Source organism: Chiloscyllium punctatum, chromosome 18 (assembly GCF_047496795.1).
Source record: "Chiloscyllium punctatum isolate Juve2018m chromosome 18, sChiPun1.3, whole genome shotgun sequence".
Classification (NCBI taxonomy): domain Eukaryota; kingdom Metazoa; phylum Chordata; class Chondrichthyes; order Orectolobiformes; family Hemiscylliidae; genus Chiloscyllium; species Chiloscyllium punctatum.
This window is the reverse complement of record NC_092756.1, coordinates 95,430,121-95,446,260: the sequence shown is the minus strand read 5'-3', so window position 1 is coordinate 95,446,260 and position 16,140 is coordinate 95,430,121. Positions and strand designations below refer to the sequence as shown.

Sequence of the window (16,140 nt, the reverse complement as noted above, 5' to 3'; positions counted from 1 at the left end):
TCTGTAATCCCTCATTTCCCATGTCTCACCCAGCTACCTGCACATCCCTGGACCCTATGGACAATGTCCCAACACGAATCCACCATAACGTGAATATTTTTGAACTGTGGAAGGAAAGTGGAGCACCCAGAGGAAGCCCACGCAGACACGGAGAATGTGTAAACTCCACACAAACTGTTGCCTGAGGGTCCATGGTGCTGTGAGGCAGCAGTGCTAACCGATGAGCCACCGTGTCACCCGATGCCTTTGTGAAACAATAAAAATGCAAATACATTGCAGCATCTTTGTTTTCACACCCATCCCCATTCTCACTTTTCACAATCACTCCGTCCCATCAGTGAGTCCCAGTGGATAGGAACAGAGGGAGCTTATTCAGTCCATTGGGTCTGTCTGCCACCCAATGAGATTCTCGCTGATCTGATAATCCTCATCTCTATATCCTTGGTTGTCTCCATAAACTGTGATCATTACAAACTTAAAAACCTATCTCAACCCATCCTTAACAGCCCTCTGCAAGAAAGAATTCCATAGATTCAGAAGGGATTGGGAGAAATTTCTCCTTATCTGTCTTCAACGGGTGATGTCTTACTCTGAGATGACGCTCTCTGGTCCTGGTCACTCTCACAAGGGGAACCAACCTCTCTGCATCCACCCTGTCAACCTCGCGAAGTAACACATGTTACAGGAAATGTCTTTTCTCGTTATTCTGACCCACTCAACTGCTCTTCATGAGAGAGTCCTTCCATAGGATCAGCCTAGTGAACCTTCTCTGGACTGCCTCCAACCCTTCTTTAGATCAGGGGTCAAACCTGTTCCCAGTACTCCAACTGTGGTCTGGCTCAAGTCAACAGTGTGGTGCTGGAAAAGCACAGCAGGTCAGGCAGCATCCGAGGAGGAGAATCAACATTTCGAGCATAAGCCCTTCAATCAGGCTTCATCAAGCCCTTCAGAAGCCTTTTCGGGATTTTGACCAAAACATCTATTCACCTGCTCCTCAGATGCTGCCTGGCCTGCTACGTTTTTCTAGCACCACACTCTCGACTCTGATCTCCAGTATCTGCAGTCCTCACTTTCTCCTGTGGTCTGACTAGAGCCTTGTGCAGTTATAGCAAGATGCTCCTCATTTTATACTCCATTCCCTTTGAAATACTTGCCACCAGTCCATCTGACTTGCCTCTTACCTGCTGCACTTGAAGGCAGCCTATCATCAGAGTCTCCAGTGGTTACCTGGGTGTCCATTGAGTGGCCATGTGATGTCCATCAGTTGGACAAAGCCCCCACTGAATATTCATTTCATCTCAGATCCTTTTTGACCAGACCAGGTGTCAACTCCCAGATACATTTTCTGTTTGTGAGCATCGATTGTGTCTGTTGGTGGTATCTCTGCCCAGAGGCACCAGCCTGTCAAATAACCAACGGTTCCAGGTGTGAATCAGTCACTCTGTCTGGTGCACCGAAAACAAAAGTTAATCCAAGGGAGCACATCTCATCACTTCATCCAGAACTGATCCCATCTGTAACGGAACCAGATGTCATTGTGTGAAACCTCAGAAAAACTGGACCATAAAGCAGTTTAGGTCAGATTGTTCAAATTCATTCTTATCTATCCATACAGAAAGTTAGGAGTTTGTTCAGGATCTATTAATCTATAAGCAATGACCTCAAGATTGATTTCCAAATCTCTGATTGGCTCTGGGTTATGGCCCCTCACCAAACCCCTCCTCCTTTGTTCATTGATGCTTATATGCATGGTGATTCCTGATAGGCTATTGGGGATTATCAATCATCATTGGTGCTGCCACTTCCTGTTGGGTGCAGGGTGTCCCAGAAGGATAAATAGAAGAGCTTGTGGGAGTGAGGTTTAGTTCTACAGTTGTTTAGGTGATAGTGTGTGGTATTAGTGATGATGGCCTCCCAAGTGTGTCAGAACTACCACAAGGACTGTGAGGATGCTGTTAACAAGCAGATCAACCTGGAGCTCTATTCCTCCTATGTTTACCTCTCCATGGTGAGGCTGGTTCTCCCTGTCTCTGTGTTTGAAGAAGTTGGAGTTTCTGCAGTTTAATGAAATTGCTTTATGCCATACTCTATTACTGGGAGGGATACCATTTTGAGTAGTGAAGGATTTCTTGTTGAAGTTAACATTGAACAATGCCTGCTCTGTGCAGCAGCTGTCTTCTGTGGGGGTTTAATGCTGGACTAGATCAGCTACTTCCTATGTAACTAAACAACCAGACAACAAGGTTAACTGGCCAGTAACTTTATACAGTGGTTATTATTAGGTGACCATAGCTGGTGCAATGTTGTAGGTGTCCTCACTAATGGTTATTGTCTTGAGCTGAAGATAGTAATGTGGGTCTAATGTAACTTTATTTTTCTGGGATACTAGAATGTGTAGTCAGGACCAATGTCCCTGACAGAAAGAAACATTGGTCAGTTTCTGACAGTAAACTGTCTCCTTGATGCCTGTTCTCTTGGAGTCCGTTCCACTGTCCACAGAAATGGAGTGGCAAGAAATCCCTTATCCTGAGGGCAAGGGGTGGTATATTCTAACAATTTCAGGTTTAAAATTAATCTTTAAACATTTTGCTTGTCTAAGAGCTACCTGCCCATCAAACTTTAAATAACAACAATCTTAAACTTTTGGCTTTTTAACTTCTGAAACAGAATTGCATATTATGATTTTTAAACATGATAGGGCTTGATTTACAATTATTTTTTCTCTCTCCCCTTTCCCTTCTCCTCCTCCCCCACCCCCCCCCCCCCCCCCAACCCCATCTTCAGTCCTCTTACTTTGACCGGGATGATGTTGCCCTGCGTCACTTTGCTGAGTTCTTCAAGGAGCAATCCCATGAGGAACGGGAACACGCTGAGAAACTGATGGAATTCCAGAATAAACGTGGAGGCAGAGTCCTTCTGCAGGATGTCAAGGTTGGGTTTATTAGCTTTTATTCTACTCTGTTAGCAACAACTTTGCTTAATTTGAAGTGGCTTCACACAATTGGTTTATACTTGTGTTGTTAAGACCTCTTCCTCCTTGTGGCCACTTTTTTTTACTGGATTGGACACCACTTGTAAGAAAATGACCACTGTTTTTCGCTTCCTCCCAGAAGCCAGAGCAGGATGAGTGGGGCAATGGTCTGGAAGCAATGCAGAGATCTCTGCAGATGGAGAAGGATGTGAACCAGAGTCTGCTGGATCTGCACAAACTCTCCTCTGACCACACTGACCCTCATGTGAGTTCCTGATGTATTTATGTCAGGATTCTTGTCTTAAATGGATAAGACATTTTGGTCCTTTAGACTCTGATCTCTATGTAAATGGTGGGGAGTGCAGAATGGGAGTAGACCACGCTTCTGGTGTAGCCCAGATCTGAGCACTTTCTAAAGGCTCTTTAGCAATCTGTCACATCACTTAACTGTCCACCCTCCATATTGAGTGGAATACCATTCTTGGAGAAAAGTCAAGTTGATCGTGACCTAATCAGTTCCCCTCTTTCCCTTCCAGCTGTGTGACTTCCTGGAGAGGCACTACTTGGATGAGCAAGTGAAGATGATCAAGAAGCTGGGAGATCACATCACCAACCTGAAGAGACTGGGAGCCCCTGAGAATGGCCTGGGAGAGTACCTGTTTGACAGGCTCACCCTGGGGGAGAGTGACTGAACTGACTGCAGGGAGCCAGTTGTGTAACGTTTGGTATTAATGGGAGATGTGTGCAGAGTAAGGTTACTTTTCTTAAGAAGTGACCTGCCCTCTATTGTGAAATATGCCAAGTGTAAATAAACTGCTCAATATTGTACTCTTTTGTTGACTTGTTTGGATGAATGTCTGTCAGTTGTGAAGAGGTATGATGAGATGTAACCTGTTGTGGAAAACCCATTACCACAATAAATAGGATCAGTTTATCCTGAGCTTGCTATTCAGATGGCTTCAATCTAGTTTGAATTGTTTTTCTTGGGAGGGTGTAATATTAGCCATTGGCTGAGACATGTTGAGAAGCACTGACACTGGGTTTATACATCTTCTCCTCTCCAAACAAGAGGACTGGCCCTCTACTTAGTCATGGCACAAGTGATCAGATTTATTCCATGTAGGGTTTTTTGAGGGAGCTTGGCAACACTGGCTTCCTGGCAAGTCCTCACTTCGACCAGTCCCACTGCTGTTCCCATTTCACTGGGCATGCCCTCCATAGAACTGCTTGCTTTATGTCCAGTCTGTCTTTTGGAGCACTGATGTGCAAAGTTCAAATGTGTTCATTGCTTTTTCAGTGTTGACCCTATTAGCAGTTTCTGCATCTGGCAGAATGCAAGAAACCCCTCCAGTGTTCTGTCGGAGTGAAATGGAGGGATTGTCCTTCCCCCTCAGTAGGGGAGGCTAAAATGACAGGGCATAAGGTTAGAGGGAGAGATGTAGAGGCCAGAGGGTGCAGTCTCTGGAATGGACTGCTTAGAGATAGTAGTGGAGGGGAATATAACTGTCATTTTAAACACTCCATTAACTACATGGATAGGATAAGTATGGTGACATCTATCCCAAATGGGAGTAGATTAATTGAGAACTGGGTGCCATAGACAAGATGCTATACCTTTGGAGGTGCATCAACATAGTCATAATGTTACTGATCTGCAACTTCTGTATGAGGCTGTCTTCATAGCAGACAATGCTGCTTTGTACTAGTAATAATCGCTGACTCGTCGGGGCTTAGAGGAAAGGGACCCTCTTCTCTTCTCCAGTTCCAGACTGGGCTGGGTGTGAACTCACTTGACTGGAATAGACTTCCTGAGAACTTGTGACCTCATTGGTCACTCAGAGCTCAGTGTAAGGTCTCTGGATTCAAAGCACCAAAACATGCTCCACGCAATCAAATCTCACTATAATTACTGTCTCCTTTTGTGAGGGAGCCAATTAATATAGGACCACAGTGCTCATCCAATAACATCCTTCAGTTCTTGTCCAGTAAAGATATTAGGAAGAGGAATTCTGCTCCAGGAATTCAACAAAGAAGGTTCCTTGTACCAGCTACTGTGGTCTGACTAGATCCTTGTGCAACTATAGCAAGAGCTAGTGCTATGTAATGAACCAGACTTTATAAAAGATCTTAAAGCAAGGGAACACTTAGGAAGCAGTGATCATAATATAGTAGAGTTCAGTCTGCAGTTTGAAAGAGAGAAGGCAAAATCGGATGCAATGGTGTTACAGTTAAATAAAGGTAATTATGAGGGCATGAGAGAGGAGCTGACGAAAATAGACTGGAAGCAGAGTCTAGCGGGGAGAACAGTAGAGCAAAAATGGCAGGGGTTTGTGGGTATAATTGAAGACACTGTACAGAGGTTCATCCCCAAGAAAAGAAAGACTATCCGGGGAGGGATTAGACAGCCATGGCTGACAAAGGAAGTCAGGAAATGTATTAAAGTAAAAGAGAGATCCTATAAAATGGCCAAGAACACTGGGAAATCAGAAGATTGGGAAGGCTACAAAAACAAACAGAGGATAATAAAGAGAGAAATAAGGAAGGAGAGGATCAAATATGAATGTAGGCTAGCCAGTAATATTAGAAATGATAGTAAAAGTTTCTTTCAATACATAAGAAACAAACGACAGGCAAGAGTAGACATTGGGCCACTTCAAACTGATGCTGGAAGCCTAGTGATGGGAGATAAGGAAATAGCAGGAGAACTTAACAAGTACTTTGCTACAGTCTTCACAGTGGAAGACATGAGTAATATCCCAACAATTAAAGGGAGTCAGGGGGCTGAGTTGAGTATGGTTGCCATCACAAAAGAGAAAGTGCTAGAAAAGCTAAAAGGTCTTAAAATTGATAAATCTCCTGGCACCGATGGGATGCATCCTAGAGTTCTGAGGGAGGTGGCTGAGGAAATAGCGGATGCGTTGGTTGAGATCTTTCAAAAGTCACTGGAGTCAGGGAAAGTCCCGGATGATTGGAAGATCGCTGTTGTAACCCCCTTGTTCAAGAAAGGATGAAGACAAAAGATGGAAAATTATAGACCAATTAGCCTAACCTCTGTTGTCGGTAAAATTCTAGAATCCGTCATTAAGGATGAGGTTCCTAAATTCTTGGAAGAGCAGAGTTGGATTAGAACAAGTCAACATGGATTTAGTAAGGGGAGGTCGTGCCTGACAAACCTGTTGGAATTCTTTGAAGAGGTGACAAGTAGGTTAGACCGGGGAAACCCAGTGGATGTGTTCTACCTCGACTTCCAAAAGGCCTTTAATAAGGTGCCACTCGGGAGGTTGCTGAGCAAGGTGAGGGCCCATGGTGTTCGAGGTGAGCTACTGTTATGGATTGAGGATTGGCTGTCTGACAGAAGTTGGGATAAAAGGTTCTTTTTCGGAATGGCAGCCGGTGACAAGCGGTATCCCGCAGGATTCAGTTTTGGGGCCGCAGCTGTTCACGTTATATATTAATGATCTGGATGAAGGGACTGGGGGCATTCTAGCGAAGTTTGCTGATGATACAAAGTTAGGTGGACAGGCAGGTAGTACTGAGGAAGTGGGGAGGCTGCAGAAGGATCTGGACAGTTTGGGAGAGTGGTCCAGGAAATGACTGATGGAATTCAATGTGAGCAAATGCGAGGTATGCACTTTGGAAAAAAACAATACAAGCATGGACTACTTTCTAAACAGTGAGAAAATTCGTAAAGCCAAAGTACAAAGGGATTGGCGAGTGCTAGTCGAGGATTCTCTAAACATGCAGGTTGAGTCCGTGATTAAGAAAGCGAATGCAATGTTGTCATTTATCTCAAGAGGGTTGGAATATAAAAGCACCATTGTGCCACTGAGACTTTATAAAGCTCCAGTTAGGCCCCATTTGGAGTACTGTGTCCAGTTTTGGTCCCCACACCTCAGGAAGGACATACTGCACTGGAGCGTGTCCAGCGGAGATTCACACGGATGATCCCTGGAATAGTAGGTCTAATATATGAGGAACGGCTGAGGATCCTGGGATTGAATTCATTGAAGTTTAGAAGATTAAGGGAGATCTAACAAAAACTTACAAGATAATACATGGCTTGGAGAGGGTGGACGCTAGGAAATTGTTTCCGTTAGGCGAGGAGACTAGGACCCGTGGACACAGCCTTAGAGTTAGAGGGGGTAAATTCAGAACAGAAATGCGGGGACATTTCTTCAGCCAGAGAGTGGTGGGCCTGTGGAATTCATTGCCGCGGAGTGCAGTGGAGGCCGGGACGCTTAGTGTCTTCAAGGCAGAGATTGATAAATTCTTGATGTCACAAGGAATTAAGGGCTACGGGAAGAATGCGGGTAAGTGGTGTTGAAATGCAACTCAGCCATGATTGAAAGGGCGGAGTGGACTCGATGGGCCGAATGGCCTTACTTCCACTCCTATGTCTTATTGTCGTATGCTCCTCATTTTATCCTCCATTCCCTTTGAAATACTTGCCACCAGTCCATCTGACTTGCCTCTTACCTGCTGTCCTTGAAGGCAGCCTATCATCAGAGCCTCCAGTGGCTACCTGGGTGTCCATTGAGTGGCCATGTGATGTCCATCAGTTGGACAAAGCCCCCACTGAATATTCATTTCATCTCAGATCCTTTTTGACCAGACCAGGTGTCAACACCCAGATACATTTTCTGTTCGTGTGCATCGATTGTGTCTGTTGGTGGTATCTCTGCCCAGAGGCACCAGCCTGTCACATAACCAACGGTCCCAGATGTGAATCAGTCACTCTGTCTGGTGCACCTGAAACAAAAGTTAATCCAAGGGAGCACATCTCATCACTTCATCCAGAACTGATCCCATCTGTAACGGAACCAGATGTCATTGTGTGAAACCTCAGAGAAACTGTACCATAAAGCTGAATAACCAGTTTAGGTCAGATTGTTCAAATTCATTCTTATCTATCCATACAGAAAGTTAGGAGTTTGTCAGGATCTATTAATCGATAAGCAATGACCTCAAGATTGATTTCCAAATCTCTGATTGGCTCTGGGTTATGGCCCCTCACCAAACCCCTCCTCCTTTGTTCATTGATGCTTACATGCATGGTGATTCCTGATAGGCTATTAGGGAACATCAATCATCATTGGTGCTGCCACTTCCTGTTGGGTGCAGGCTGTCCCAGAAGGATAAATAGAAGAGCTTGTGGGAGTGAGGTTTAGTTCTACAGTTGTTTAGGTGATAGTGTGTGGTATTAGTGATGATGGCTGCCCAAGTGTGTCAGAACTACCACAAGGACTGTGAAGATGCTGTTAACAAGCAGATCAACTTGGAGCTCTCTTCCTCCTATGTTTACCTCTCCATGGTGAGGCTGGTTCTCCCTGTCTCTGTGTTTGAAGAAGTTGGAGTTTCTCCAGTTTAATGAAATTGCTTTATGCCGTACTCTATTACTGGGAGGGATACCATTTTGAGTAGTGAAGGATTTCTTGTTGAAGTTAACATTGAGCAATGCCTGCTCTGTGCAGCAGCTGTCTTCTGTGGGGGTTTAATGCTGGACTAGATCAGCTACTTCCTATGTAACTAAACAACCACACAACAAGGTTAACTGGCCAGTAACTTTATACAGTGGTTATTATTAGGTGACCATAGCTGGTGCAATGTTGTATGTGTCCTCACTAATGGTGATTGTCTTGAGCTGAAGATAGCAATGTGGGTCTAATGTATTTTTTTCTGGGATACTAGAATGTGTAGTCAGGAACAATTTCCACTAGAGAAAGAAACATTGGTCAGTTTCTGACAGTAAACCGTCTCCTTGATGCCTGTTCTCTTGGAGTCAGTTCCACTGTCCACAGAAATGGAGTGGCAAGAAATCCCTTATCCTGAGGGCAAGGGGTGGTATATTCTAACAATTTTCAGTTTTAAAATTGATCTTTAAACATTTTGCTTGTCTAAGAGCTACCTGCCCATCAAGCTTTTAAATAACAACCATCTTAACCTTTTTTAACTTCTGAAACAGAATTGCTTATTATGATTTTAAATGTGATTTATGGCGTGTTTTTCTCTTTCTTCCCCCACCCCTCCCCCAGTCCTCTTACTTTGACCGGGATGATGTTGCCCTGCGTCACTTTGCTGAGTTCTTCAAGGAGCAATCCCATGAGGAACGGGAACACGCTGAGAAACTGATGGAATTCCAGAATAAACGTGGAGGCCGAGTCCTCCTGCAGGATGTCAAGGTTGGGTTTATTAGCTTTTTATTCTACTCGGTTAGAAACAACTTTGCTTAATATGGATTTGAAGTGGCTAAACCCAATTAGTTTATACTTGTGCCTTGTTAAGACCTCTTCCTTCTTGTGACCACCTTTTACTGGATTGGAGACCACTTGTAAGAAAGTGACCACCATGTTTTTTGCTTCCTCCCAGAAGCCAGAGCAGGATGAGTGGGGCAATGGTCTGGAGGCAATGCAGAGAGCTCTGCAGATGGAGAAGGATGTGAACCAGAGTCTGCTGGATCTGCACAAACTCTCCTCTGGCCACACTGACCCTCATGTGAGTTCCTGATGTATTTAGGTCAGGATTCTTGTCTTAAATGGATAAGACATTTTGGTCCTTTCGCCTCTGATTTCTATGTAAATGGTGGTGAGTGCAGTATGGGAGTGGACCACGCTTCTGGTGTAGCCCAGATCTGAGCACTTTCTCAAGGCTCTTCAGCAATCTGTCACATCACTTAACTGTCCACTCTCTCCATATTGAGGGGAATATCATTCTTGGAGAAAAGTCAAGTTGATCTTGACATAATCAGATTTCCTCTTTCCCTTCCAGCTGTGTGACTTCCTGGAGAGGCACTACTTGGATGAGCAAGTGAAGATGATCAAGAAGCTGGGAGATCACATCACCAACCTGAAGAGACTGGGAGCCCCTGAGAATGGCCTGGGAGAGTACCTGTTTGACAGGCTCACCCTGGGGGAGAGTGACTGAACTGACTGCAGGGAGCAAGTTGTCTTTTTTTATTCTATGAATAAGATCTGTAGAAGCAGCTCACTGTCCTGGGCTTGATCATGGAATGTACCAACTGTAAATAAACTGCTCATTGTTGGATTGGTTTTTGCTGACTGGTAGGTCTAAGCTGTGACTTGCTATCAGAGGATCTCTTGATCCAGATCAGTAATTAAATACAGTCCAAATTACTTCATCTGACACCAAATATGTGGTGTGGGTATAAGACCAAGTACAGAGCTGAGTGTATGGAGTACATGTTTTCTCCAGTACAGTAGGAGACTCAGACTACCAGAGTCTGATCATCAAGAGATGTCTACTCAGGAAGAAGTTTGTAAAACAAGTACAAGGACCAGTGCCACTAGCAATATATTTGCTCACACGATCCGACCATCACCAGTTAGATTACAGCCTCAGCTGTTTCGGTTTTTCAAATCCACAACCACCTTTTTTCCCCCCATTCCTCGCATCCTCAATTAGAGCAGGTTTCACAGTAAGTTTTTTCTAAAATCGCAATTGTATTAAACTTATTGGTTTCTTGGAAGCAAAGCCTGGAGGCTTATCTCTGTAGCTCATTAAGCTGTGCTTGAAGTGTTGAGGATATTGGCCTGTCAAAATTATGACCTAATCTGCAAGGTTTGAATTTTTTTGTCTACTTCAGCGCTTTCTAGGTTTATGTAATCTGAAAACTTGGTGAATCTGTGGAATGTCACAGTAGTCTTAACGTGTGATAGACCTCCGCCCTCTCTCCAATCCACAATTACTGCATTAGACTCAATGGGGAAGTTTAACCCTACACAGTGAGAACATGCAAGAGTGGCTGCTTGGACAGTGCTGAACACAGCCAGAATGTTCACTATTTGAAATAAACTCCTGCTCTTTCTAAGCCTCTCTATAACCTAGACAGGTACTCCCCAACAGCAGCCAGGTTAAGATCTTGGCAGGAGTGGAGTCTGTGGAACTGTGCTCCATTAATCAGTTTATACAGGGCATTGTGAATCCAACGTGGACTGAAGTAAATGCTTCACCTTCACCCTTCTCCATATCCAAATATTTTTCTCTTCAGTCAGTTTGCCAAACCAATAGTAGGTGTTTCCCATGATGTTACCTTTGTATTGAGGTGCTCTGCAGTACTTCATCACCAGATGTACCTTCCACCTTACACTTATCCCCATTTCTTTCACCATCCTGTATACGTGGATGGAGATGCTGATGGCAGTTAGCCGCTGTCTAAGGCAGTGAAGGTGATGACCTAGTGACATCAGCATGAGACCCGGGCGGGGGCTGTGTTCATTTCCAGCCATTGCAGCTGGTGGAATTTGTATTCAGTAAAAATCTGGAATCCCGTCTGAAGAAGACCATGAAGCTGTTAGGAGAAAGTGAGGAATGTAGATGCTGGGGATCAGAGTCAAAACATGTGGTGCTGGAAAAGCACAGCAGGTCAGGCAGCATCTGAGGAGCAGGAGAACATTACAGCGCAGTATAGGCCCATCAGCCCTGGAGTCGACATTTCGGGTATCAGCCTTTCATCCTGATGGAGGGCTCATACCCCAAACATCAATTCTCCTGCTCCTCGGAGGCTGCCTGACCTGCTGTGCTTTTCCAGCACCACCTTCTGTGACCATGAAGCTGCTGTTCATTGTCAGGGAGAATCCTGACCTGGTACACAAATGCTCTTCAGGGAAAGAAATCTGCTGTACTTACCTGAGCTGGCCGACACGGGACTCCAGACTCACCTACAGCAATATGATTGGCTCTAGGGATGGGGTAAATGCTGGCCTGCCCATTACCCACATCACATAGAACAGTATGTTAGGAATTTGATGGGAATGGCAATGAAATGAGATATTAATGTCCTTGTAACTCACAAAGATATTTACAGTCCTATTTCATCTCTGTCATTGTGAAGAAAATCATCTGTAGGAGTTTGTTTTTCACCACCTTGATTTTGTTTTGAATCTATCCCCAACCCTGCTCCCGAATAAATTCGGGATACTAAATTCAATGTAATCTTAGATAAAGGATCAGTTAATAGTTACCCCCAGAGCCAGTACCCAAAGGCATTTTTCAAAGTCTCTGGTGATCATTGAGTGACCATGTGATGTCCATCCATTTGGATAAGGTCTTTGTGACCGCTGGATATCAATACGTTTTGGATCCTTTTTGACCAGAACGAGTGTAAAAACATGAATACAGTTTCTGGTCAGACTCATCAACTGTCCCCACAGGCATCTTTCACAAGAGGCTTCTCAGTGTGATGTTATTGGTGGCTCCAGATGTGAATCAAAGCCACTCTGTCAGGCCTATCTAACACTGAGGTTAATCAAAGGGATCAAATCTCCACCTCACCTTGGACTTCAACCACTTTGATGAAACAAAAAGCAAAATCCTGCAGAAAATGGAAATCTGGAACCACAGCAGAAAATGCTGAAGAATCTCAGCAGAGCTGCCAGCCTCTTTGGAGAGAGAAACAGAATTAATAATTTGAACCACATTTTGAGTCAGTCATTGGACTCAACATTAACTCTATGCTTCCTCCCACAGATTCTGCCAGACCCATGTAGACTCTCCAGCATGTTCTGGTTTTATTTCTCAACTGCTTTTACATAGTAGCTTGTAATTTCTCATAAAGTGAAGTGGTCCATGTCCATATACAGCAAGGATTGGACAATATCCAGGTTCAGGCTGACAATTGACAATTTATATTTGAGCCACACAAGTACCAGGCAACGGTCACCTCCACCAAAGGAGAATCTAACCATTACGCCATGACATTCAATAACATTACTGTGACTCAATCCCCCACTTTCAATATCCTGGGATTACCATTGCCCAGAATATGAACGGGACTGTTCAGATAAATTCAGTGAGGCTCGGGATCCTGCAGCAAGTAACCAATCTCGTGACTCCCAATAGACTGTCTCCCACCTTCAAAACACAACTCAGGAGTGAGATGGAATACTCCCTACTTACCTGAATGAATACACCTCCAACAACATACAAGAAGCTCAACGCCAACCAGGACAAAGCAGCCCCTTGATTGGCACCATATCCACAAATATTCACTCCCCCTTCCACTGACACTCAGTGGCAGCTGTGTGTATTATCCAAAAGATGCACTAGAGTAATTCTCTCAGGGTCTATGAGTCTGCCCTTTCCAAACACACGACCGATACCATATATAAGGACAAGGAAGTTCCCTCCAAGTCACTCACCATCCTGACTTGGAAATACATTGGCGTTTCTTCAGTGTCACTGGGTCAAAATCCTGGATCCCCCTCCCTCACAGTCCTGTGGGTGTAGCTAAGTCAATTGACTGCTTCGGTTCAAGAAGGCAGTTCACCATCACCTTCAGAAGGGCAACCAGGGACAGGCAATAAATGTTGGACAAGCTCGCGATGCCCGTGTCCCTTTAATGAATGAACATTTGAAATCTGGTCCATTTTGAAGCCAGCAAAAATGAAACCGTAGCATTTAATTTGTCAGGTAAAATTCTGGGACACATTCAAATGTTTAGTAAAGGTGAAGAGAAGGTTAATATCGTGTTTCCAACGACAAGAGACTTCATTTTTCATTCAGTTACTTCCAGCTCATTTGGGGTTTGCACAGGATCTATTACTCCAAGAGCAATGATGTCATGAAATTTCATCTCTCAAACCAATCTATCTTCCAGATCTCTGATTGGCTCTGATTCTCTGCTCCTCCCTCACAGTCCTCCCTGTTGTGTTCATTGGTGCCTGGATTGATTGGAAATTCCTGAACGGCTGTCAGGGATTGTCAATCTTCATTGGTGCTGCCACGCCCTCATTGAGTGCAGGGTGTCCCAGGAGGATAAATACAACAACTAGTGGGAGAAATCAAATTTAGTTTTAGTGATAGTGAGTAGGGATAGTGAAGATGGCCTCCCAATTGTGTCAGAACTACCACAAGGACTGTGAGGATGCTGTTAACAAGCAGATCAACCTGGAGCTCTATTCCTCCTATATTTACCTTGCCATGGTGAGGCTTGTAGACTTGAGAGTGAAACCTGAAGAGTTGGACTTTTGTTGATTGTAATGTATTGGTAAAATGCATTGTGCAATGTTTTGGTGATTTTAAACATGGAATAATCTTTGACTGAACAACTCCTACAGCAGCTGCTCTCAATGGTTATTTAAGGTGTCGTGTGGGCTTGTGGTACAGTGGTAGTGTCCTGACCTCTGAACCAAGAAGCCTAGGTTCTAGTACTACGTACTCCAGAAGTGTATCTGAATGTTGCTGAATTATACTTGGGTTTTTGTATCAAACCATGGACCTACTTATTGCCAGAATTTCACCCTCTAGTGTCACTGCTGTAGTCTGGCAGATCCTCCTTCGTATTGGTCCCTCCCTTTTGAATGTTAAGCTCTTAACCTTCTGATGTTGAGACTTCATTCACAGCAATGATCACTGTTTTCATTAGTGGAATGGAAAATGTGTATAATAACTTGCTCAATGGTATTTGACAGTATCTCAACTGCTTGTTCTGGAATCAATTAGAGGACCTTTGTTCCTTTCCCTGATGCAGTCTAGTCAGTGGTAATGTTTGAAAGAGTATCTGGCAGTAAACCCTACCATGTCAGACAGTCTCTCTCCATGATGGGCCAGATACTGGAGAGATCGACCCTGTTCTGAAAAATCTCCTCCACTGTGAGGAGGGCACTTTGGTTCAAGTCATTGAAAGACGGATGTACTACATAACCTGACAAGAATTCAGGTTTAGCTTGGTATGGGATGTTTAGCTTCAATGAAATTCAGCTGAATATCAAGAGCTAAATCTAGCTAACTGCTTTAGCAGGGAATGAAGTTGTATGCTGTAATAAATTGTCTATTAACTGAAGATGTCTAATTGCTTTAGGAGCTTTAAACGACACTTGATTTCTCTCCTCCTCCAGTTCTGTTATTTTGACCGGGATGATGTTGCCCTGCGTCACTTTGCTGAGTTCTTCAAGGAGCAGTCCCATGAGGAACGGGAACACGCTGAGAAACTGATGGCATTCCAGAATAAACGTGGAGGCAGAGTCCTCCTGCAGGATGTCAAGGTTAGGGTTTGGTGTTTATTGCAGATCGACAGTAATTCTGAGCATTAAATTGCTTCTTATCAGCATCTGTGGTTTGTTACAGTAACTCTGATACCACAGTTCTCTAAACTTAGTGTCTCAAATGCAACTGTGGAATGTGAAGCCACTATCCTTTCTCTCTCCCTTCCAGAAGCCAGAGCAGGATGAGTGGGGCAATGGTCTGGAGGCAATGCAGAGAGCTCTGCAGATGGAGAAGGATGTGAACCAGAGTCTGTTGGATCTGCACAAACTCTCCTCTGGCCACACTGACCCTCATGTGAGTTCTTGGCATTTGTAACATTTTGCTTCTAGCTTAATAAATGGAATGACAAATGAAAAATCAATCCCTTTCCCCCTCCTTCTTGTGGAGGGTGTTGTATGGGAGTGGACCAAGCTCCCCTTTGTTGAAGCTTCTGGTGTTGCCAAGATCTGAACCCATTTTAGACGCTCTTCAGCAGTTTGTGACATCACTTAACTGTCCACTCTCCCATATTAATGGGATTAATTTTCCTCTTAATTTTTCGGTTGTGGGGGGGGGGGGGGGGGGGTTGGAAGGTGCATGTGATCTTGACCTAATCAGTTCCCCTCTTTCCCTTCCAGCTGTGTGACTTCCTGGAGAGGCACTACTTGGATGAGCAAGTGAAGATGATCAAGAAGCTGGGAGATCACATCACCAACCTGAAGAGACTGGGAGCCCCTGAGAATGGCCTGGGAGAGTACCTGTTTGACAGGCTCACCCTGGGGGAGAGTGACTGAACTGACTGCAGGGAGCAAGCTGTGTAACTTTTGGTATTAATGGGAGATGTGTGCAGAGTAAGGTTACTTTTCTTAAGAAGTGACCTGCCCTCTATTGTGAAATATGCCAAGTGTAAATAAACTGCTCAATATTGTACTCTTTTGTTGACTTGTTTGGATGAATGTCTGTCAGTTGTGAAGAAGTATGATGAGATGTAACCTGTTGTGGAAAACCCATTACCACAATAAATAGGATCAGTTTATCCTGAGAGCTTGCTCTTCAGATGGCTTCAATCTAGTTTGGGTTAGTTCTCTTGGGAGGGTGTAATGTTAGCCATTGGCTGAGACATGTTGAGAAGCACTGACACTGGGTTTATCAATCTCCTCCTCTCCAAACAGCAGGACTAACCATAAACT

The 16,140-nt window shown here is 44.2% G+C and overlaps 3 protein-coding genes across 3 annotated transcripts; all 3 read left to right on the top strand.

The window, feature by feature from the left end:
- Nucleotides 1-1,903: 1,903 nt before the first annotated feature.
- LOC140488996 (ferritin heavy chain A-like) lies at nt 1,904-3,670 on the top strand. The gene is made up of 4 exons (XM_072588224.1): nt 1,904-2,008; nt 2,785-2,931; nt 3,111-3,236; nt 3,508-3,670. The coding sequence occupies exons 1-4, from the start codon at nt 1,904-1,906 to the stop codon at nt 3,661-3,663; spliced, it is 534 nt and encodes a 177-aa protein (XP_072444325.1). The 3' UTR covers nt 3,664-3,670.
- A 4,507-nt stretch (nt 3,671-8,177) lies between these two features.
- LOC140488995 (ferritin heavy chain A-like) lies at nt 8,178-9,898 on the top strand. The gene is made up of 4 exons (XM_072588223.1): nt 8,178-8,282; nt 9,004-9,150; nt 9,338-9,463; nt 9,737-9,898. Exons 1-4 carry the CDS (start codon nt 8,178-8,180, stop codon nt 9,890-9,892), a joined length of 534 nt encoding a protein of 177 aa, XP_072444324.1. The 3' UTR covers nt 9,893-9,898.
- Nucleotides 9,899-13,807: 3,909 nt separating this feature from the next.
- Nucleotides 13,808-15,750, top strand: LOC140488994 (ferritin heavy chain A-like). Its single transcript, XM_072588221.1, has 4 exons — nt 13,808-13,909; nt 14,824-14,970; nt 15,140-15,265; nt 15,589-15,750. Exons 1-4 carry the CDS (start codon nt 13,808-13,810, stop codon nt 15,742-15,744), a joined length of 531 nt encoding a protein of 176 aa, XP_072444322.1. The 3' UTR covers nt 15,745-15,750.
- Nucleotides 15,751-16,140: the final 390 nt, after the last annotated feature.

Coding starts and splice junctions, on each gene's coding strand:
- LOC140488995 (XM_072588223.1), top strand. CDS start 8,178: ATGATGGCTGCCCAAGTGTGTCAGAACTACCACAAGGACTGTGAAGAT. Junction 8,283..9,003: donor CCTATGTTTACCTCTCCATG/GTGAGGCTGGTT, acceptor CCCCTCCCCCAG/TCCTCTTACTTTGACCGGGA. Junction 9,464..9,736: donor CTGGCCACACTGACCCTCAT/GTGAGTTCCTGA, acceptor TTTCCCTTCCAG/CTGTGTGACTTCCTGGAGAG.
- LOC140488996 (XM_072588224.1), top strand. CDS start 1,904: ATGATGGCCTCCCAAGTGTGTCAGAACTACCACAAGGACTGTGAGGAT. Junction 2,009..2,784: donor CCTATGTTTACCTCTCCATG/GTGAGGCTGGTT, acceptor CCCCATCTTCAG/TCCTCTTACTTTGACCGGGA. Junction 3,237..3,507: donor CTGACCACACTGACCCTCAT/GTGAGTTCCTGA, acceptor TTTCCCTTCCAG/CTGTGTGACTTCCTGGAGAG.
- LOC140488994 (XM_072588221.1), top strand. CDS start 13,808: ATGGCCTCCCAATTGTGTCAGAACTACCACAAGGACTGTGAGGATGCT. Junction 13,910..14,823: donor CCTATATTTACCTTGCCATG/GTGAGGCTTGTA, acceptor CTCCTCCTCCAG/TTCTGTTATTTTGACCGGGA. Junction 14,971..15,139: donor TCCTCCTGCAGGATGTCAAG/GTTAGGGTTTGG, acceptor TCTCCCTTCCAG/AAGCCAGAGCAGGATGAGTG.